The following is a 24,453-nucleotide window of genomic DNA, read 5'->3' on the forward strand; positions in this document are numbered from 1 at the left end:
TTTGTCAATTCTTCACAATAGTATTACAAAGGGAAGGGATGAGAAGATACATTTAAAAAGCAAATGAAAAAGAACTCAATGGGAGCCTATTTAGGCTACCTGTTGATGAGCCTGTTAGAGAGTCATTAATATGCGGATCATTGACATGATAGACCATAATGACTCCTCCAGGGACATATCAGTCTATTGTGTCAGAAACTAGTTAGGGATTCATTAATGTGAAGGCTCCTGACTTCTTAATATGCAAATCATCGATGCAAAGCAATGAGGCATACCTCTCAAATGTCCATATTTTGTGTTACACATTTTCTTTGCCCTCCCCTCACCCACACCTTCTGTGAACTACTTTCCCCTTCAATCTTCTGTGACAGATTTCTCCACAAAAGATTCAGTGCTCTAGTGGCACCCACCAGTTCATATTCAAACGCCTCCTCCCCTTCACTCCCGCTTCTTTGATTTAAGCCAGGTTTTAAAATGTACAAACCACTTGAAGCATTTTGACTAAATCAGTCAAAATTTAGTATAAAATATGATTTCATATTTTTCTCCAATGTCTAATTGATTTTTTTGCTCACAACAGAGCAAACTGAGGAAAGCATTTTTAAAAAGCCATAAGCTTCAGAAACGAGTAGTGTAACCAGCCATTGCATAATTTGTAGTGGGAGTGGGTGGAAGAAATAGAATGGAGTAGGTTAAGAGCAAGAGAACAGAGCAGACAACAGCTCAAGGAAGTATGTAAGAAAGAAGATGTGAAGAACTCAAGGAAGAGTAAGTACCCACACGAATGTGCAGCACTGAACAAAAAACCAATATAAAGCGCACAGTGTCCATCACATAGTAAGCACGCCCTAAATAGTATAATTGCTTTGGCATTTTGTATATACGTAAATACAGTAAAGTTACTACCGATATTCAAACAGTATGGAAAATGTCAGAGAAGAAAGTTGTTCAGTCTTTGAACTAATATACTTCTGCAATGGGCACCAAGTGCATAGTGCTGTGATAACATTGTGTGCAGAACCCTCAGGAAGGTACTGAGCTGCCCTTCGAAGCTTTTCACACCCTTTGCATCTGAGACCCTATGTGCTGCCCATATTCAATTTCTTGCAACTTTAAAATATTAGTCTACTTTAAAATATAGTACAGTCTTAAAATAGAAAAGAATGTGGATTTATTAATGTGTGTAAGGGAAGCAATATACTTTGTGGCTATTTTCTGTTTAATTTTGGGAAAAGCAGGCAGACTCTTAGTTTTTAACTTATAAATTCCATATGCCTTAACCTTTTATGCTGTGTCCACAGAAATCTATATTAATTTATCATAAAACATAACACAAAACACAAAATAAGTCATACAAATTTTAAATTAGGTTCTCACTACCTTGAATAGATTTTACATCAGTTTTATTTCACTAAAGCCATTTAAGTAGAAAGTAATATTATTTTAATATAAGCAATATTTATTAGAACAATTATCACCAGCAGCAAATTATAGTTTATATTCAGGCTGGCATTCATTGCATTGTTAAATGCCAGAAAACACCTAACCATTTTTTGTCCTGCTAAGGTTCCAGACTGGAGTATAAAAGTGCAGATTTAGGGTTTATGTATCTGAACAAGTACATTCAAGGGAAGAAATCTGATTTGAGGAGCTCACAAATCAAACACTGGTACATTATCCTTATCACTTACAACAGGTAGCTTTAGGGAAGGTCAGAAGGAGCTCATAGTATGAAGATGGGTCACCAGGATAAATGTTTTAGGTCCCACTTTGAACAAAGTGATTTTCATTACCAAGAAATCCTAAGAAAATGAAGTAAAGAAAGCTGAAACAGAATAGGGTTGGACTATGCACAATAACAATATGGTGCTTAGGAAATCAGACTGAAACTTGAACCACACACTGAGATTGTTGATGTTGGTAAAAGAGTCTAGTTTTACTGAGATGGAGTTATGTTGGCAAAGATCTAAGCTACACACTTTGAGTAGTACAGTACAGAATTTGCAGTCATCCATGTAACTAATTCTGCAAGTGGTTTTGAAAGCACTCAATACTGCTGTACATTTACAATAATGCTGGATAAAATTTAACTTGCATCCGTTACAAGAAAATTTAGCATGTGCTAGACATTAGGCTTAAAATTGAGCCACAAGCCCAGGCAGATATTGAAGTTACTATGTCTTTATGAAGGTTACAATCTAATGAAACATGAACACAAACTAGTGCTTTGAAGTCCCCTTAGAGCTGGCTGAGATAGTGCAGCAGATCAGAGGACTTGCTGTGCAAATGTGATGACCTTGGTTCCGATCTTTAGGACCCACAAAAGATTCTGGTTTTATCTGCCCACCTGCTCCAGCACTGTGAAGAGAACAGCAGCACTCAGGAGCTTGCTAGCTGCCTCACTAGACCTAGGTTCAGTGAAAGAGCCTGTGTCAAGGGAACAAGGCAGAGAGTGACAGGTTAGGACATCTGAGGCCCTCCTTGGAACTCCACATTTGTGCCTATACAACACACAGACCCCTCATGTGCAGAAATTAATGTGTATGAGTGCACACCTGAACAGGCACACACATGCACACACAAACACACACACACACACACACACACACACACACACACACACACACACACACACATACACACATGCACACACACACAGCATTTTAAACCATGTGTATATGTTTCTGAAGTGCCATGGACTCCTACAGCTCAAGCAGCAATAATAATAAAGGAACCACATCACACATGGGGAAGTAGGGTGGCAGGGCAAGGGATTCCTACAGGAAACATTTCATCTGAGATCTGAAAGTCATTGTGATTATACAGATGAGTCAGCCTGGCAATAGTCTGTGCAGTGGAAACCCAGGAACAAGATGGTGGGAAACTACCTAGGTTAAGACAAACAATACTAGTATAGTGTATAAGAGCTCAAAGGCATAGCCCAGGGTAATCCTACTTACCCTAAAAGCCCTACTCTTGTGGATCTCAAGGCCATTCCTTTCACATAAAGCTGTTCAAAGGAGTGAAGGTTATCTAAACCTACAGAAAGGCAGAATTTCAGATCTATTATTGCCAATTGAAGAAATCACCTGATTAGACCTTGACTAATTGATACTTACTTGTTGACTTTGCACTTTTCTGACTATTCAGATGCCTTTGGTATCTAACTAACATTTCTGTCTACATATCAAGTGTAGTTAATGTTTTCCCTGTTGTCAGGGTTTCATAATGATTAAAATATGTCTTTAACACTTCAATGTCTAAACAACAACAACAACACTTCCTAGAAGTTCCTTTTATTTTTCAATAGAAATTCACTTTATCATGCTAGGCAATGCTCCTTTTTTCCTAAAAGAAGCTACTTTCTTTTTTCCAATCTGCTGCACAGACAAACATCCAAATATCGTTGACAAATACAAGGCTTATCCTCTGCATTTCTGTGTCTCACAAACCTTAATGCTACTACTCATGCATACAAATTGCTCATGTGACATTTTTCCAAAGTTCCATTTCATTTAGATTCCTAATTTGCCATAAGTTAAACAGCCTTATTCATTTTCAGATACTATAACTAATAACAGATGTAGATTTTTTTTTTTTTTGTTTTTTGAGACAGGGTTTCTCTGTATAGCTTTGCACCTTTCCTGGAACTCGCTTTGGAGACCAAGGCTGCCCTTGAACTCACAGAGATCCGCCTGCCTCTGCCTCCCAAGTGCTGGGATTAAAGGCATGTGCCACCACCGCCCGGCTAGAATATTTTTAATATTAGAACTCAATAGCATTTCTACCCTTTGTTCATACTCTGTTCAACCTTGCACATAACAGAATCATATGGGAAGCTTTAAAATTTTTCTTGTACCAATTAAATTGGAGTCTTCATAGCAGAACCTGACTATGGATGCCTCAGTGTTCTCTTCCTTTAGTGTAGCCAGGTTTGAGAAGCATTGGTTACCAATACTCTGTACTACTTTTTATGACATGAAGGTGTGACTAGGATGAAAATTAAGTACTACAGTCAAAATTTCTTGCTACTATGGATATCTTGTAGGCGATTTCATGGAGTAGAGGGTTAAACATAATCAAATGCACTATTGTGGATTCAAATTATTGATATATTCTATTTCTGCTACAAGTAAATCTATAAAACATTAATTTTAATTTATCGTAAGAATCACAGACCCCGAGAGGCTAGGTAACCAGGTAGACTCAAGGTGGGACACTCAGATCTCTCAGGGAGGGGAAAGCAGAAGAGATTTTTGTGCATTGACTGTGGGTAGGTGTGGATGGGAACATGAGGGATCAGGTAGGGGGATGGGGAAAGAGTACTGAAAGAGACTATTGGAAATGGGGGAGGCAATTCAGGGTCAGGTAGAAACCTGGTACAAGAAAAACTTGAATCTACAAGGATGGCCTAGCTAAGACTCCTAGCAAGAGGGGATACATAGCCTGAACTGGCCATTTCCCATGACCAGGCGAGACTTCCAGTGAAGGGACTGGGACACCAACCCAGCCACATAACCTTCGACCTACAGTCTGTTCTGCCTATGGGATGTGCTGGAGTAAGGATGACACAGAGATTGTGGGAGTGGTCAACCAATGATTGCTTCAACCTGAGACCCATGCCTTGAGAGTAAGCCCCCAGCCCTTGACACTGCCTGGAGTGCCAGAATCCAGAGGCTGGAAGGCCCAGAGACCTAGGATAGAACCAAACATGACTGGGGGTAAAATGTCAATGTAATGATGCCTAACACTATTCTGCTATACTCATAGATTGTTGCCTAGCCCAGTAGTCATCCGAGAGGCTTCATTGAGCAATTGATGGAAACAGATACAGACCCACAGCCAAACATTAGACAGAGCTCAGGAATCCTGCTGAACAGAGGGAGGAGGGATTTTAGGAGCCAGAAAGGTCAAGGATATCATAAGAAAACCCACAGAATCAACTAACCTGGACTTCACAGAGACTGAACTGACAACCAGGGAGGCTGCAAGGGACTGAACTAGGCCCTCTGATATATGTGACCATTCTATAGCTTGGTCTTCTCATGGGACTCCTAACAGTGGGAGCAGGTGCTGTCTCTGACTCTTTTGCTGGTTTTTGGGACCCTATTTCTCATACTGGGCTGCCTTGTCCAGCCTTAATACATGGGAGGTGCTTAGTCTTACTGTAACTTGATATGCCATGTTGTGCTGATATTCATGGGAGACTTGTCCTTTTCTGAAAAGAAACAAAAGAAAAGGAGGAGGGGTGGATAGGGAGGGGTAGGGGCAGAGTGGAGGTTGCCAGGAAAGACTGGAAGTGGGGGGGAGACTATGATCGGGATGTAAAATAAATAAGTAAATGTAAAAAAAGGAATAAAAAAATGTAAAAAAAAGAAGAGACAGAATTACACACCTATGCCTCAGTGACTTTATATTTCATTTTTGTGTTTTTGTACAGAAATGAAACAATAGATTTGTTTCCTCATTGTTTAAGTATGTAATTGTAAAAGACAACCATGACTTTTTTTTGACAATTACTACTTATTATAAAATTGACCATGTTTGTAAAGATTTTAATCTGGCCTAGCAAAATGTTTTCTAGTTGTTGTACTCAGTGGCAAACTGCCAAACAATTACTGTAAATGCAAGCACCATAAAGCATACTGCCAAGGACACTAGTAGCCTAGATCCCATAAAAGAAACAATTAGAGTCTGGAGGTGAAAGTATAGAGATGAGGTGACAGTCGTTTAAAAAGGCAGAACATGCAGTATAATGGCTTGAATGCAAGTTCACGGACAACGCCGATAGTTTAATTTGCAGATATTTTATCATGTGAAAGGGAGTATTTCACATAAAAATACCAGTAACTAGATTTATTCTGATCTTTATTTCCCTGATACAGTATATGAGTGAAGACACTTACAAAACTACATTTGCTGTCTTTCAGACTCAATTTTCAATAGTTAGGTTGATTTCTATGCGCATTATACTGATTTTGTAGAAAATACCTTCTTCTCACAAAAACCAATTTACGCAAACTTGTCTAACGTGTACAGAAAGCGTACTGTGTATTCAAGACAAAGCATTTTGAAAACAAGATGATATATAGCAATTTAGAACTATTAAAAGTAAACTTGGATGGTGAATTTCTTCTTTGCCCACACTAACTGTAACAACTCTATCTTCATGCAAAGAGAATTAGTAAGGAGGGCATTCAGTAAAATCCAAAGACCTAAACAGTAGGATTGAAAGAGAGCTTGGTGTTAAAGACACGGAGGGAGTCGATTCATGTTCTCATCTATGCCTTTCCTGCTCGCATCCCTTTGTGCTTTCAAACTGTTGGGTAGGAACCATCACTGCAGGAAATAAGCACAAATATCCACAGAAGACTGTAAAAAATGAAGCGTCTATTCTGTCACTCTTAATCTTAAAACTCTTCAGGGAGGCCCTTCTCTTGCCTTCAGTGACAGTTACACACAGTGGTGGAAAGCTTCCTCAAGGAAGGGAGGCTCTCTGTCTTTTCACTTACCTAGCTGCATCCATCTTCTGAAAGCATGTGGTTAATCTTTTGTTTATTATTACAAATTATTCTATTATTATTATTATTATTATTATTATTATTGTCCATTAAAATTTGAGCTACATGAGAACAAAGTTCGTTCATTTTCACTGAAATGTCTACAGTGCTTAGGACAACACCTGGAAAAGGTATTCAGAAAATAGTTCCCAAGTGATTGAAGATCCTCCAATCATTTTTTTTCTGGTAATGGATGTTTATTAAAACTGCCTATCAGTGCACAAGAGGAGCACAGTAGGTGCTTTGTTCCTGGTATTTATTTCCTTATTTTGTGTTAACCAAGATCCCAAACTTCTCAATTTTCAAGTTAGCATAGAAGCAATTCTATCAATTTACATGAATTCACCAAAAAATTATGCTGAAATGCCCAGGCTAATTGTGTGTGTGTGTTTGTGTGTGTGTGTGTGTGTGTGTGTGTGTGTGTGTGTGTGTGTGTTTCAACTTGTTTTTCAAGTTTGACTACTATTATTTATTCTCTTTTGTGTGATCTGACTGGCTAATAAAACCTGCAATTTGCCCTTTTTTGCTATTAAATTCATGAGTGATTTCTACTCCATAGAAATGTCCCTCCATACTATTTCTCTAATGCTTATTTCTCTATCTGCCTCTGAATTCCATTGGATATATCTCCTTCCATGCGACACATGACATATCAGTACCAAATACTATTCCATTCAGATGGCATCCTTTAGCAAACAAATTTGAAGACAGAAACATATTTGAAGATAGTAGTTATGGGTAAAATAAGTACTCTGCAAGCTCTTTATGAGTGATTTTTTTATAGTCTATGACGGCAATATGAGGAAATATGGACCCTAGATATAAACTCAGCTTCTCTTCTTATATATTCCCTGAGTAAAATTTCTTTCAGTGCAAAATGGAGTGGGGCCTGCTTGCTACAATGTATGATGAGATATAAAGGATATAAAATATATAGTCCTAAGTTTGTATAAATAGAAATTTCTAAACTGAGGAAGAACAGGCCAATTTGCCAATGTAGCAAAAGCTGAACTCCATTGAAGAGATTTCATTATACACAAGAATGGCTTTTGTCTCTGGCAAGTTCTAATAAATGTAATGTATCTTCATGTACAAAATTAGACTAATGAAATAAATTTGTTCAAAATGATCAAGAGCATTCAAGGAGTTCTACAAGAATTGAGGGCAGATACTAAAGAGCACAATATGGCCATTCTAATAATATCAACACAATTTTGAAGATAATTCCAAAATAACTAATTTCTTAAGATACTCTAATGTGTCACAAAAAATATACTTTATTGTGCCATGTTGGTTGGCCAGCAGGTAATCCTCAGGAAAAGCCTACTCCAACCTAACAATATTTTCAGTAGGAACATCTTCATATTTGTCTGTTGAAAGTTAATAGGAAAATAACAAAACACATGCCATAGAGCCTCAGTATGCACTAATTTCATTGATACTTTTATTCTAATAAAGTAAAATGTACTTATAAATGCTATAATTATCTACTTCAATAGTATATTTAAACTTAGTATAAAGAATTAAGAGGTTTTATAATTGAGGCATTTAGGTTACTTGCATATATGTTAATATAAGAACGAGTTGATGTACTATTATAAATAAGTCAGATTTCTATTTTTTTTCATAAAATACAATGATTTAAAATTCATGCTAGCTTTACTATATGTGCGTGTTTCTAATTTTTATTGTCATACAATTTTTATCAGATTTATAAAGTTTTAAAAGCATTAATCTTGCAAAATAGTGGTAAGAATACAAATGGATCACATGTTGATTTTTTTTAAATAAATTTTATATGTAACTTACACCAGCAAAATAAGTAATTGGTAGCACACTAGAATATTGTCGCTATGTAAAGTTCATTTTCTTAAACTATATTTTGCTGATAGTGACAGTGTGGATGTGACATGTATTTGGGGATATACACATGTGGAGATTAGAGGACAAATTCTGGAGTCAGTTCTCTCCTTCCACCTTCAAATGGTTTAAGAGATTTAGCTCAAGTCCTTTATCTGCTGAGTCACCTTGCTGGGCCTATGTAAAGAATTTAAAATAATAGCTTTGCCTAAAATAACCGTTGGCTGGACCCTTGGGCTATAATTTTAAGACATTTAGATATACAAAGACCTGAAAGCTTTATATTCATATACATCTGTAAGTCTGATGCCACAGTAAATTTAAAAATTAATGTTTCAATAGTCATTATAAGGTAAGAGATATATCAGATTACTTTTCATAAGACATAACATTTAAAACTTGCCACACATTACCTTATTTTTTGTCATTTCTGATTTTCTTATTTTATTGGTTTCATGTAAGGACAGGCCTAGACTCCTAATAAGTTTAAGACCACATAGGCTTCTGGAGAGCATTAACATGGACCAGTCTCATAGGGAAGAAAACAGGAAGAAAGGAATCTCTCAATCAGCAGGCATGCAATATCTGCCTTTGTCTTTTCTTGTTCAGTCTTGGGCTGTTCTGCTTCTCTTCACTTTTTTAGATCATAAAAAGAGGGAAGCCAAATATTGACCAATGAATTGGTCTCTAGTATGAGAGTTAAGACTTATTGATATTACTGAAAAGTAAAATTGTGATAACTCGATGAAATGATGCTTCCAAAGGCATGGAAAAAAAAGGCTATTTTTTTATGTGTTCTTCACATTGATAGTATATTTATATCTTAATAGCCTAAAATAACTTTATCTACATGTAGACTGTCTATAAAGTAGTAAAACAATAAACATATTTAAATCTATATTTAGTTTTTAATCAATTTAAATAAGCATTTAGTATTACAGGATGAAACTAAAATTTTATGTTGTTTATGTTATATAAATATATTATTCATATGATTTTTCTTAATTTCAAATACTAAAAATATTATTACCAACACAACTATAGACTATAATATAGGTATACAGTTAACAGAAGTGTTCCAAAGATGCATAAATTTTGATTGATGAAGCTTCTTATTTTCATGAAAGAAATGATGATGATGATTCTAAATACAATGAAGACTAAAGAAAAGAAAACTATTCACGAGGGTTATCATTGAGATGTGACATATGAGTCCATTAATTTGTTACTTTAGATACCCAAATATAGATGTACAATAGGCATCTACATTTGAAATATGATGAAATTACAAAAAGTCTTCAACATTAAAACTCCGTTCAATTGTTTAGAAGATGCTTTTGGATTTTCTCAACATCTAGGTTATCAATAAGAAAACAAATTGCTTTTAACGGATACTTTTTTAAGGTTAATTTTTCTGTGAATACCTGTGCAAAGCATTATGGGGAATAGTATTTTAGGCTTGCACACAATTCCTTATTTTACAGAATGTGCAATCCAGTTGTGAAGAAGGGCATAGATAGAAGGCTTTTATTAGTGCAAGAGGAAACACATGAATAAGCATCAGGTGAATAATGCAAGCATTAAATGCCAATTGTAGGGAAGGGAGAAACTTGGAAAATATTTAATTCCAGAAAAAATCCTTGAGTAGAAAGGAAAAATCGATCAAGTCCTTGATTAAAGAGTGATTTGGAAGAGATAAAGAAAACAGAAAATGATTAAGTTAAGATGGGAAAAGAAACAGTTAAAGGAAGGTGGAAGAGCTAGAGGCTTCACACTGGAAGATGTCTGTGCTTCCAGGGGAAATGGGATTCCTTCACAGAAATTGTTGAACTCACAATGCACTGATATGGCATCATTGCTTCCTAACATCCCTAAAACAACAAAAGACTCACTGATTTGTTTTCATAAACTCTGAGGGTCTTTCTAAATATTTATATCCCAGAACATTGATGGTTCATTACATAATTGAGATTTAGTATTTCTAGTACCTGTGTGGCTAGGTAGGTAAGGCAGTGGTCACCACAGAGGAGAACGCAGTAGTTCAGTAATTAGAACCGGCTGCAACCCAACTTTTTGAAGGATTACACTGAGAAACCCGGGCTGCAGTTCCTTGGTCTGTAATAAGCTGCTCACAAGTTTAAAGGAATGTATTTCTGTAATTTAACTGTGTTAGTCTAAAGATTTGTTGCCACCTTTTTGCCTATTTATGGCCAGCAAGATGTAGCCTTGTGATTGTTTTTTTCAATAGTCCTGAGAGACGTAATAAATGGCCATCTTTGAAAACAGATTTAACGAAGTGCTTGACAATGAAGCCTTTTTGTATTTTATATTTAGAATTTATACAGAGGAATAAACTGTATACTAAAGTGGAAAACTTTTTAAATATTTTTTCTTAATTAAGAAATTTTTTATACATTTTACATACTAATCACAGATCCCCCTCTCTTCCCTCCTCCTGCCCTCCCCAAGCCTTTCCCTCCTAACCTAACCCCCATTCCCTTCTCCACAAAGATAAGCCCCCGCATGGGGTGTCAGCAAAGCCTGGTACATTCAGTTGAGACATGTCCAAGCCCCCCCCCCCCCCACTTCCTACATCAAGGCTATGCAAGGTGTCCTACCATAGGTAATGGGCTCCAAAAAGACAGCTCACGCACCAGGGATGGATCCTGATCCTACTGCCAGGGGGCCTCTTAAGCAGACCAAGATACACAACTGTCTGGCTTATACAGAGGGCCTAGCACAGTCTCATGGAGGCTCCACAGCTGTTGGTCTAAAGTTCATGAGTTCCCACTAGTTTGGTTCAGTTGGCTCTGTAGGTTTCCCCATCATGACCTTGGTGCTCCTTGCTCATAGAATCCTTCTTACTTTTCTTTGACTGGAAAACTTAAAAATGATAAAATACATGAGAAATTTTGAAAAGTAAAATCATTTGTATGGGGACTGCCTAGAAATGTCCTATAGTCAACATTCTGACTCAACTTGTAAGGACGACTGTATGTCGGGGACTTTTGCAGCCAGATACAGAAATAGTAAACTAAGTAGGTTCATGTTGATGCTTATTTGTTTCAAAAAATAAGTTGTATCAAATATATTTTGCCCCCAAAAAAGCTTTTTAGTTAAGGAAAACTATTTTATTTTATTTTGTATCCTATGAGCAGTAACTCCATAGGGTAGAGTAAAAGCATGAAAAGTAATGAAATAATAAAGTAAAAAAAATAATCCATATAATGAGGCTAAGCCAAAAGTAGCACCAAGATTCATGTGGAAATATATTTATAAGACTTGTAAACAGAATCTTGACTTTTTGTATTTTTATAACTGTCTACTACTTAACCTAGTTTATAAACATCAGCTTTGAATAGGATGTTATAATTCAGAAAGTAGAAACTGTAGCCAAATCATTAGCAGTTTGAAGAGGGAGTTATGTATATGTGTCATACACACACACACACACACACACACACACACACACTCACGCATGCACTCACATGCATAGGCTGGGGGAGTCAGGAAATTTTACATATATTCTAATAATTTCTACTTGAAGATACAATATTAACTTCCCACAGAAGGAAGTACTTATTCATTTTAAATTTCATCTGCTCTACAAAACTTTGGAGTTTTACAAATTTATTCAAAACAGTCTTCAATGTCTTATTTGCATAATTTCATTCTTGGAGGAAATTTTATTTTAAAATTGGATATCTCTAAACTAGCATAATTATTATTCTAAATTATTCCATATTTTTCTAAGAGGTTTTAAATTATTCTAATACAGCAGTTTTTGTGTAGATTGAAAACAAAACTAAGTGATCTTCTGAAGTACTTTTAGCTTTCCCTTTCCTAAGATGAAGTCTTCTCTGAGATGTAGAGGACATGCCATCATAACAGTGCTCTGTCATTAATAAGTCAGTGATGGACTGGGAAACCTCCTTAGCCAGCTGAGACTGACCCACTCAGTGTCACCAAGTCTTTGGATCTGGCAACACCAGTTCATTGTAATGGAAGTGTCATTCACACCTTATCCAGTTGATGCATTAATGGATTCATTCTTCTCTGACAGAGAATTAAGCCACTGCAAACTAGTTTACATGTTTATTGGCTCAGATCTCAAGGAAAACATCTAAAATTATTGAGGACACTTAATATGGAAAATAGAAATCGATGATAAAAAACATACCTGCTTAAATTAAAATTGTAATCTTAGAGATTCCAGTGTTTAATTCAACTGAAAGCTGGAATAACTGAATGACTAAAAATGAAGTGTTATGAATAGACATATTACAGTCACAGAACTTCCTTATCAAACTTATTGCTAAATAACACAATATTCCCAGGAAAGAAGTAAGAAGAAACTATAGAGACCTGGCAACTTTCATAATTATTCTGTTTGAAAGTAAAGAGTAGGATTGGGTGGATTCTCCTACAATTTGACCCAATGAAAATCATTCAGAAATCATGTCCTACGAACAGGAGATTCTGCTTAATGTAGAACATGAGTCAACCATGCACAAGACCCTTGGTTTGAGCACCCAATACTGACAAAACAAGGGGAAAAAGAGAAAAAGAATGAAAACAAAAAGATGACCATAACTTTCTTTACACTAAACCAAGTAATTATCTTGTCTTGCTAAAGAATGTATCACTTTTTCTGTTGTGCCTGGTTATGATTTTTCTGTTGGGTACTTTAAATAATTAAGTTGTTATCAGTATTTTATAAAACAAAAATCTTCATCTCCAAAAGCAGATACCAACAGTGTGCCTTGTCAGTTTCCCCTCATTTCCTGAACAATGTTATGCAATTTGAAATTAGACAAAGACATTTGCTGAAATCTTTAAGAACAGGAGCTCAGTGTTCTTACCCTAGACTACAGTTAATAAGTAAGTCTCATGGTGGCTGAATTATGTGAGATAAGTCCGAATTCCACTGCAGTGTTGGTATTCTGGTGCTGTTAGAGGGCAAGTTGGTGTTTGTGTCTTTCACTATTCAACAAGACATACAAATATCAATTTGAGGCTGAACTATTTTGACCATAATTACTTCTATAAACTTCAAAAAGAGTAAGATTTAAGCTCATCACTCAAACACAGGACAATTTTTTCTTACAGTATTAGAATTTCCTGTGTAGTTGCGGTCTGAATATCAATCACGGCAAGCACTGAATGTGCAGAGAACGTGAAGGGAGAGAATATCAAACATTCTGAAGATAGACTTGTTGAATACACATTTGGTCTTTGTAAACAAAAATTATAGAATATTAGTCCAAATCATTAATTTAATTTCCAGTTGGACTTTAAACACAAAGATGTATGATTAACCCTTCAAACAAATTATGGACAGGAACATGCTCGTTAAGGCATCAGAAGAGAGCTTGGACAGATCTGAACTCTGTGTCTGAGAAAATTTTTGTTACTTAAAACTCAGAGGTGACATAGATTCAAGGATGCATAATATATTTTCTCTGACTAAAGGAACCATATAAATTTCAAATTTAATCCTTCAGTCATAAATATAAATGGACAGCAAGGTGAAGTCTGTGTAGCTAGAGCTGTTTGATCCAAAGAGCATTTTTAATTATAGCTCATCTTAAAAATTACCTAAACTCCAATTTCCAAAAAGATTAATAGCCCCGTTCCATACAAACACACACACTCACACACACACACACACACACACACACACACACACACACACACATACACATATACGCAGACACACACATACACACACACAAACACACACACATATACATAAATACACACATATACTATGGATTATATTATGTATACATATATATGTGTGTTTATAATGTGACCACATGTGTGTGGTGTGACTAACATATATATAAAATTACATATTATACATGTAGTAACTATATATGTAGATATTTATATTGAGTAGCCTACAAGTGACTGAGATTTGGAAATCATTTTTTTTCCACAGAAGCAACATCCTGAGGTTTCTTGGTTAGTGTCACGAGCTTATTGAATGCGACTAATTTAGAAACTATTTATATTACCTTGGGTGGTGGCAGAGGAATGGTAATGAGGGGAAAGCATTTCACCATTAACCCTGGGTACAGAGCTAGGCCACATTCAAGGTGGTAAACTGTGGAATGTATCACCACTGCCACTGAGATTCCATTTTGGAATATCTCCAAATGTCAGCAACTTGGTTTGGTGCATTGTGTGTGAGTTAATATGTTTCTTATTGCAGCTCTGAAAAATAGTATTATAATCCCAATTTTATATCTTAATAAAATGGAGGCAAGATACAGTTTTTCCAAGTTCAAACAGTAACTAATTAGAGAGGAAACCAGAAATCGCTTTCTACTGTACTTTACTGTTTTTAGAAGTCAAATACACAGGACTACTCTGGAGCCAACCTTTGCCACAATTATCCATGCAAATCTGCCTTGCACCCAATAGCACTCTGGACTTTAAAATTCTCCATTTGCATTATCTTAATCAAACCCAAAGATCTCTGTGTAACTGATCTTGGTGAGTATATGACAACCCTTATGAAATGTGTCTTACTTAAGAGATGGAGACGATGGCTTTGTGAGTGTGTGTGTGTGTGTGTGTGTGTGTGTGTGTGTGTACATACACCTTTCAGGCAACAGCACTACAGTAGGTGTCAAAGTACAGCATACCTTTGTAAGTCCAATAGGACTCTGGACAGTCAAACCCACCTGAAGTTTGCTGAAGTCATTCTGCCTATTTTATTCTTAGTGGTGTTTGGAGTAAAACACAAGAACAGATTGAAAAGAAAGTGAAAATTTACTTTCTTTTACTTCACGGTACACCACCATATGTTGGGGGACAGTAGGGAGTCTGGTTCATAGTTTTGCAGTTCTCTCTAACCTTGCAGGTGGAAGATGGACTCCAGTAAAGAAGATGGAGTCAGATACTCAGAACAGGTACTTAAGATATGACTTCCACAGTGACTCCTTTAAATAACATTTCAGGACAACCTCCTGCTCATTTCTTCTCACAGAAGAAAAATCCGCACTCATCTAGTAGTCTAGGCTTATAAGAGTGCAGACTTCCACAACACCAGGAAGCCATGGAACCTTGGTGGGTCTCCAAGGACAGTCAGCAGGTTGGCCTCTCACTGTCAAGCAGCTGGCAGCTCTCGGCACCCTCTTGAGGGGCCTGTGCAGCTGTGTTTTATGTTTCCATGTGGCCTTGCCAGAGGTCCCTCCCCTTAAACAGGCCCAGCTTCCACAATTAGTATGTATTCAAAATGAGCTAGGTATGGAACACATTAGGTCCCAGAGGCCTCATGGAGCTATTTACACTGCTTTGGACTATTTCCAAAATCTCAGACTATGCGGGATGTGTAAATTAAAGAAGTCTCACAGTCCAATGGCTGTGACTGGAACATATACCATGGCTTTAGTTCATAGCCATTTTCTAGTGCTTTTCTTGGCCTCATTTTCACAATTTTATTGTTCCGAAAGACAAACGCTCTGTATTTTTAAAGCGACACTTTAGAAAGAATTTCTCTTTCCTTTTCCTCCATGTGCCTAGTTCTATTCCTCAAGCATGAAGAAAAGTAAGACTAATCATTCTTTTCTTGGCATTAAGGCCACTTGGGGCTTTTATTTGTAGTCACCTGGCCAAGTCGTAAATACCATTCAACACCTATGCATACTGTTTCTTTAGTTAGAATAATAAATTGATTTCACTTAATAAAATAGAAAGCCAGGTGAGGTCATCTTGTGTAGAGTGGAGAATACATGTTAGACAGGTATGTAGGAGAAAAACAAGGTACCAGGAAGGCCATTCCTCTAACCTTAAAGTCTAAGAAGCCCAAGTCACAAATATTTATTTGTTTGTCTTTGGCTTCCCCTGTATACCCATAGCATATGAGATTGGCTTTGCTGTTTTTGTTTTGTTTTGTTTTTTCTCTCTCCCACGCTCCTCTCTGCCCTGTGAGCTGTTTTCTCTCGGAGTTTCTCCATATCTTTAAAGGCCCAAGTATTTTTGCCTTAGTTACCAGTTTCCTACTGCTGCTTGGTAACAGAGGACCTGACACAGTGGCCCTGAATGGACAGTCACTGAATCCTTTGGGAATCTGAACAAGGAAATCTTTGATGTCAGGAGAAACAATGCAAGCCAAGGGTCAGGAAGTTAGGTATGAGGTGAAGACTTGTTGATGGTGGTGGTGACAATTCTGAGAGCTTGGGATGCTTAACGTGTATGTGTTCAGCATTCATTTGGAATTCTTTTTTTTTTTTTTTTTTTTTTTTTTTTGGTTTTTCGAGACAGGGTTTCTCTGTGTAGCTTTGCGCCTTTCTTGGAACTCACTTGGTAGTCCAGGCTGGCCTCGAACTCACAGAGATCCGCCTGGCTCTGCCTCCCGAGTGCTGGGATTAAAGGCGTGCGCCACCACCGCCCGGCTCATTTGGAATTCTTAAAGATGCAACACCATTTAGTTTTCATACTGGCCATCATGATATCCCTACTAGGCTAACCTGACTTCTTTTTTTTTTTTTTTGGTTTTTCGAGACAGGGTTTCTCTGTGTAGCTTTGTGCCTTTCCTGGAACTCACTTGGTAGTCCAGGCTGGCCTCGAACTCACAGAGATCCGCCTGGCTCTGCCTCCCGAGTGCTGGGATTAAAGGCGTGCGCCACCACCGCCCGGCTAACCTGACTTCTTAAAAGACATCCACAGCCAGGCAGCTATCTATCACATCTTTTTTTTTTTTCCTACTTAGATTAAAATATGTTCTTTTTCAATGCCCAAAAGAATGCCTCTTTTACTCCTTCAAGAATGGTCTTTCAGGGCTGGAGATATGGCTAAATGGCTTGAAAAACGTGTGGCCAGACCTGATGACCTGAATTCAGTGCCTGGAACTCACACGGAGGAAGGCGAAAACTGACTCGTAGAAGTTGTTCTTTGATGCTCACATGTGTGTTGGGACATATGGCACCCCCCACAATGGTTTGGAAGAAAAGGAATAGATCTTCAATTTTCACCTATTAAATGAAGAAATTTTAGCAGTTGCTACTAAGTTTTCTTCCTATTTTAATGTACTCAAAAATATAAGATGAAATATATCTAAAAAAATGACACCTTAAGTTTTTTTCTTGTTGAATAAAATCTTGCAAGAACAAAGGAATGCTCTCCACCTGAACATCTAGGAGCTGTGAAACTGCAAGCCTGCAATTTGGAGCAATCTGAGCCTTAGTGTGTGTTTTACAGTTTCCTAAAGCTGAAGTTAGTCTTGGCCTGTTTCAAGCAGCTAACTGGAACTTCTAATAATTTACTAGTAAATTTCTATGAACTAGAAACTATGCCAAGTGTCAAGAATATGCCCCAATAGACTATTGCTACCCACACTATACCTAGGAGGAATCAATCCTACTTGCCCAAGTCCACATGTCTAGTCTATGGGAAAGCTGGAATTTAAACTTAGATATGTTTAATTTTTAAGCTTTCAGGTAGTGTACTTCATCTGCATTCTATTTTTAGCTTGCCTGGATCTGGACATTGAATATAACTTGCATCAATGACTTTTCTCACTAAAGCATCTGCTTAGTTTGCTCACTAGCACAGTCCCCATTGCAGCATGTGTGGTGACATCTGAGAGATGCCTCATGATGCATACCTTACACTGATATTAGATACTCTGGGTCACTTGCAGTCACATGTCTGTGGGTAACTCTGATTTTCCTTCTCTCTATATATTTCAAATCACATAGAATAATAAACCTCAAATGAAAGCAGACAACCCACACCAGAGAAGACATCTACAAACTCCAACTTGAGAAAAAACTCCACAAAGAAAACATCAATCCTGTGTAGGTGATTGGCACAACAGAAATCCTGCCTCTCTGAATGTGCGCCTGCAGTCTGTTCTGTACTTATTAGAAGGGATTATTGACACTTTCAGAAAATACAATCTCAGGGACACCGACAGCAAATTAACTTTGGTATTAAGAGAAATTGAAGTTAGTTGTTGCTCAGTGCACTAGGACAGCCTAATTTTCATTTTAACTCTGAGTTATTTTGCACACTCTTCTTAATCTATGCAAGATCTATGTAAGAAACACAAATTCACGCATATTTCTATTCAATTTTTACCTCACAAAAGAATTGTCCTCCAAATCAAACAGCACAGGGAGTACAGAATTTTTTGTAAAAGACCTTTCAAATCTTACAACTATTTTGGGTATAGGAAGGGTACTTTGGAGCTATAATCTTTTATCAAATGAGTACAAGTTTATTTTAACCATTGGAGCATTTTTAAAAATAATACTAATGGGGTAGCCCTCTTCTTTCTTAACCAAATTCTTCCCAATTAAATCCAACTGTACTATTCATTTAGAAATTTGATAATGCTCTCTTGTACGAGTTCTAGAAATATTTGAAAGCCCATTGCATATAAATTATATCATGGAAAAGCTGTATAAATATTCTATTATGGCACATGCTGTTCTGAGGATCTGTCAGGATTTCCTTTATACACTCCATCTTGAGTGGTATATAAATCAGATGTAAAAATTCATGTTGGACTGAAACAGCACAGAAAGCCTCCTCCAGAGGCAAATGCTTTCTTCAAAATGTGGTTTGAATTATGTTGGTCATTTTTAAGTTATAGAAGTACAGAAAATGTATTTGTGGTTTTGAAGGAAAGAGGTTTTTCCATTTTCATAACTCATTAGGAAACTTTACAGGCCTTCAGACCATTTTGTGGTTTAGTTTTTCTCAGCTTTTTTTTTTCTCCAAAGCAATATTAAAAGCTGAGTGCTGTCTGCTATGAACTGATGATTACTGTTCTTAATACAAAGGTGTACGTGGATATATACATACAGCTAGATGTTCCCAATGATATTGTGGCTAGAGTGCATGATTGGGCCTAGGCCTATCAGCTGCCCACTGTTTACTCTGGTTATCAAGTGAAATATGGCCTATCACCGGAAGACCTTCTGAACTCAGATCAGAATGTACTGCTTGACATTGTGAAGCTGCGTTTTTAACTCACAGAAAAACCTACTGAGTTAAATATTGCTTCTTTGGCCAAATGTTTTTACCTTTCTTAAATCCCGTTAGCTCTAACAGACACAGCAAGTGGCTGGCTGAATGTTTAAAAAGCATTCAATAAAGTATTAAAAATGCATATGTTTTTGTGCAAAGGTTCGTTTGAATTCATTAAATTTTTTTTGTGTAGATAATGTTACTAAATATTATCACAAACACTTCAGTTTTTATTTTAGCACATATAGAAGTTATGATTATATTATCTCTTTTAACAATATAAGTATAAAACTATGAAACTTTCATTTGGAGTGAGAAAGTCGCCATAGCTCACATAGTAGGTTAAGTTTCTTTCAAGTGACTTGAACATAAAATTAAAACAGTATTATCTCATATATTTGAATTGCATTACCCTATATGAGCTTAATTCACTAATCCACTAGATCAACAAATTGAGTAATTACTACTTAATGCTTTATCCATTAAAACACAAAGTTATTAATGTCTTCTCAAAGTAACTTGTAAAAAGTTTCTATTTAGTACTTGGATTCTGAGTGTTTTCATTCTTTATCCAGTTCCCATTTCATCATGCTAAATTATTTCTGGTGAAGTTACTGAATTATTTGTTTAGGGATAGTGGGGATGAATCACTCAGAGAATAACCAAACAATGCCTGTTGCTATAAGAGCAATGGGGACTTTTCCTTTGGGATGCAATGAGGAGTAGACAGTGGTCTACCTGCTCCTGAATGTTTTATCTGCTAACCTAGTGTCACAGAAATTAGCCAGCTCTGTACTACAGAGCATGCTGAAGGCTACTTCTATTTTTCAACATTAACAGACATGCAAGGTTACTAATGAGGGGTCATATCCCCAAACTCTAATCTGTAGAGCTGAATATTCTTATTTCTATCTGGGTCATTTTTTTTATTCTGCTCCACTTACTTTTACTAAATTACACTAATTTGTGTTTCATAATGGTATACTTGTTATAATTATAAAATGGTATGTACGATTTATACATCACTACAATTATCTTTTTGTTAGTTCATTATTAAATTCATTTCTCTTATGATTTAATCTAGTATACGTTGCTCCAAACATCTTTATATAACCCCCTCAGTCATTAAGTTCACCATTGCAGCTTTGGAGGAAAAAAATTTACACATTTTCTGAGCACCAGGTACATACTGAAATACAATTTTACGTTAGTTAAATATACTTCAAAGTGAAGTATGGGGATTTAAGAATCATTGAAAATAAATATTCTCTAAATAAAATAATTTCATAAATGAATCTTCCATAATTCAAGCAAATAGTACATTCATCAACCAACACTGTATTACACACTCATTTTCCTTAATTTAGAACACTAGAGTGATATTACTTAAACAGCATTGACCTGCTAATTCTAACACCATTATTTTTCTGAGCAACCAGCAGATATTTAGGTTTGTTATTTCTTATAGCCTGCAAAATAATAACATTTTAGAAATTTTCAAGTATGTAAAAACATCTCCTCACCTTGATTTTACCTTTAAGCAGCCTTTTATTTGTCTGCTAGGAGCTTCTTCCACTGGTTTTACAGGCTCTGGATCTTTCTTTTTCTTTTGACAAACCAATACGTAATTGGTGCCATTATTATTTGACCAAAATGTACCAACAGAAGTTTCATAACGTATACAAAACTCAACTTTACTGCCATCTTTTTGATAAGGAGGAATCAATGAAATCTTAAAAGAGAACTGGTCAGTTTCACCGTCACATGAATTAGGAACATATTCTGCTAAAATGTCATAATGTGTCTGCCAGCCATCCAAGGACATGCGCACATACACTAACTTCTCAAAAGAAATGTTCAGAACTCGAATAATACCCTTCACACTTGTCGACCCAGGGAGGTGTTCAGTTGACTCCAGCACTGCTTTCTGGACCTGAAGTTGTTCCATAAGCTCTTCTTTTGAAGAGGGCAAGTCAAAGAGTGGAGATAAAACATATTCCTCTGCGTGGAAGACATCCCTACTTAGGTCAAAATCAGTTGAAACACTTGGTAATTCCCAACAATCAAATTCTTTAATGGACACAAGACTGAATCCAAGGCTGTCAGCAAAGGAAACTCTCCGGGACGCTGAAGTTGGGGTGTCCAGGTACGTGTCTTCAGAAGATCCTGATCCTCGTCTGCTTGGCTGAGGGGAGAAGCCAGGCTGGAAGGTCGCTTTAACCTCTTCATCTTCACACACAGAATCAGACAGATTAGGAACTTCTAAAAAATTATCTTTGCTAATCTGACCAGGTACTTCAGCGGGCTCCATTGGGCTGTCTGATATCAAATAAGAGAAAACTGTACAGCTAGTAGAGGCTGATATTTGAGATACTGAGGCTTAAAATAAGTGTAAGGTTACAGTTGACATTGCAAAAGAAGTCAGCTCTATAAATAGGTCCAATGGCTTGTAAACTATGCTAGCCTGCCTCCAAAGACCTTTTATATGATAGTGTCCATGCTGCTCTGGCTCGGATGTTCCAGATTTAACTCTTAATGTTAAAAAGTTGCATTTGTTTATGAACTCAGTTCGAGACATCAAATAATCATTTTTGTCATTAAGAATATTAAAATTATGGGTAAAATGCTACTTTAATTAGTTGCTATAAAAATTTAAATACATCAGAGACATAAAAGCAGAAATAATGAAGCAGGCAAGATTAGAAAGGGAATGTATGAATGTTTGTAACTTGGAGAGATCTACAACTTGCTAGTAATTAGTTAGCATTTTCTGAGATTTACAGTGTCAAATGTTGATTGTCAGGGGGTCAAATACAGGTACTAAAAATGAGTAAGAAATAAACTAGAAAAAAATTAAAATACTCATATGCCTTAGCCCAGTGAGATAGCTATCTACTAATATGACGGGAGCTTTGCAACAAGTTAATGTCACTGTGTACTCACGCCTAAAAGTTTATTTTTAAAAAGTCTCTAAATACTACTGAAAGGCTGCCATGAAGGAAAGATATAAATAATGCTACAAACAAAGATAGAATCCTTGCAGTCATTACAAAAATTAAAAAGCTAAGTAGAAAAAGAAAAATAAATGTGCACAGGGGTGTGTGTGTGTGTGTGTGTGTGTGTGTGTGTGTGTGTGTGTAGAAAGAGAGAATTCCTGGAAAGTTTCAAAAGAAATTGTAGTGATTTTAGCAACTGAGATACTTTTTGAAATGTTAAACATGATGAGCATGGTACTTTAAAAATATCTACAATTTGAACTTAAGAAAAATATAAAATATAAAGCAAAAGACGTAACTAGATTTTTTTCAAAATCAAGATGCAATGGCACCCTGTCTTTCAAATGACAACTTCATAAATATTGTAACTTATTGTATAACTTTAATTGCATAAATTCTGTGACTGAAAATTTATTCTCCAAAGTTGGAAATGGATGTCATCTAGTACAATAATAAAGTGAAACTATTTAGGTTTTACCTCATCTACATAGCTAGGATGGATATGGGTCATATGAATCTTTTCAGAGTGACAAATGTATGTTATTGCAAATCAGGGGATTAGGAATAACCATTTTTCAAGGTACATAAAGTACATCATTATGTAGTTAAAGGAATTGGCAACAAAACATTTCATAAATGTAAAGCACCCAAATAAGCATGAAAATAATCGAGTAAAGGAAGTAACGATGTAATTCTTTTCACATGTAATTTATCCTTTGAGATGAAGACCCTGGGTCCATATTATGCTTCTGCGGCTTAATATTTCTACAACTTTCAGTAGGTTTCCATAATTTTCTGTTTAATTTTTACAGTGTAGTGTGAGCAATGAAGTATGATGCACAAAAGTAGTCCTAATAGAGACAATCGTGCTTGTCCCTTGTGAAAGGCTGACTTACATATCAATCAATGATACTGTAGACAACCCATATAGGTCATATTAGGAAAATATCTGTAATTTGGTGTATCAATATGTTTTTCAGTGACTATAGTCTGCAAAATTAGCTTTACAAATTATAAAAGGGATGCACATTAGAAAATGGTCCTGTTTACTTGAGTTGAACACTTCCCTTTCGACTGCTCCTCTTCAATGGAGAGTATTCTCTTGACTTGTGGCAGCCACCACCTTTCTTTAGAGTTGGTAAGCTTTACATAGTCGGAGTCAGCTGGCATGTCCCTTTCGTCACCACGTTGCTGACACACAGTGACCTCATCGTCCTAATCTCTTCTTTCTTGTCAACTTTCCATTGCTTTCCTTCTTTTTAAATCACTGTGTTACTCCTCTCTGAGCTCTTGCCATCTTCCTGTGTTCCTCTATTAGTGAGCTGCCCATGGGTGAATGGAGGATCACAGACCAAGTGCTTATGCAGCTTGTAAAACAAGCAAGCAAGCAAAATAACCCACTGGCGCCCTCATTCTCATGGATATTTGTGTAAAGTGAAAAATCAGAATTCATGGTCATTTCCACATAATGGCACAACATCCACTTTCTCACGCCCACAGCTCTCAGTTTCAACAAGTTATGCTGCTCCTCTCCAGCTGCTCAGATGAGCATTTTATCATAAGGAGAGCTTTTGAAAACTAAGCTTCACATTTTTATCTACCTCTGCCTTTGTATTGATAAAGCATTCTCAAGTACCTTTCTTTCACATGAAGAAAAAAAGATCACTTAGGATCCCAGTAGATAGGGTGTAGGTGACACACTCAAATAAAATAATCCCATGAGTCTATTTATAAACTGTAAATAAGGATATGTCACATGGCTAGTGTAACAAACTCAGACCAGTTACATAATAGCTATTCCTATTTCTAAAGGCATAGGAAGGGACATGAGCATAAGAACTTAAAAACATAAAGTGCCCTGGGGTATGTACTAAAGAGACCTGTTCAAGGAACAAAACTAATAACCTTGCTAGCAGCAGTACAAGATCATAAATAATTGGGTTGATTATGTGCTTTGCTAAGGCGTTCTTCAAGGATTACCAGTGGCTGAGAGCATGGAGGCCAATGCTTCATTCAAATCTGTCTCTTGGGGCACAAAGCACGGTGGGAAA

The 24,453-nt window shown here is 36.5% G+C and overlaps 1 protein-coding gene across 1 annotated transcript in view; it reads right to left on the reverse strand.

Moving 5' to 3' along the window:
- Ppp1r3a (protein phosphatase 1 regulatory subunit 3A) overlaps nucleotides 1-21,717 on the reverse strand; it is a 39,596-nt gene extending 17,879 nt beyond the window's left edge. Inside the window, exon 1 of the mRNA XM_052722347.1 lies at nucleotides 20,930-21,717. Within this exon, the coding sequence (XP_052578307.1) occupies nucleotides 20,930-21,717 (788 nt within the window). The remainder of the gene's footprint in view (nucleotides 1-20,929) is intronic.
- Between the last annotated feature and the right edge of the window lie 2,736 nt (nucleotides 21,718-24,453).

This window comes from Peromyscus californicus, unplaced genomic scaffold (genome assembly GCF_007827085.1).
Source record: "Peromyscus californicus insignis strain IS unplaced genomic scaffold, ASM782708v3 Scaffold_6__1_contigs__length_162567912, whole genome shotgun sequence".
Lineage (NCBI taxonomy): Eukaryota > Metazoa > Chordata > Mammalia > Rodentia > Cricetidae > Peromyscus > Peromyscus californicus.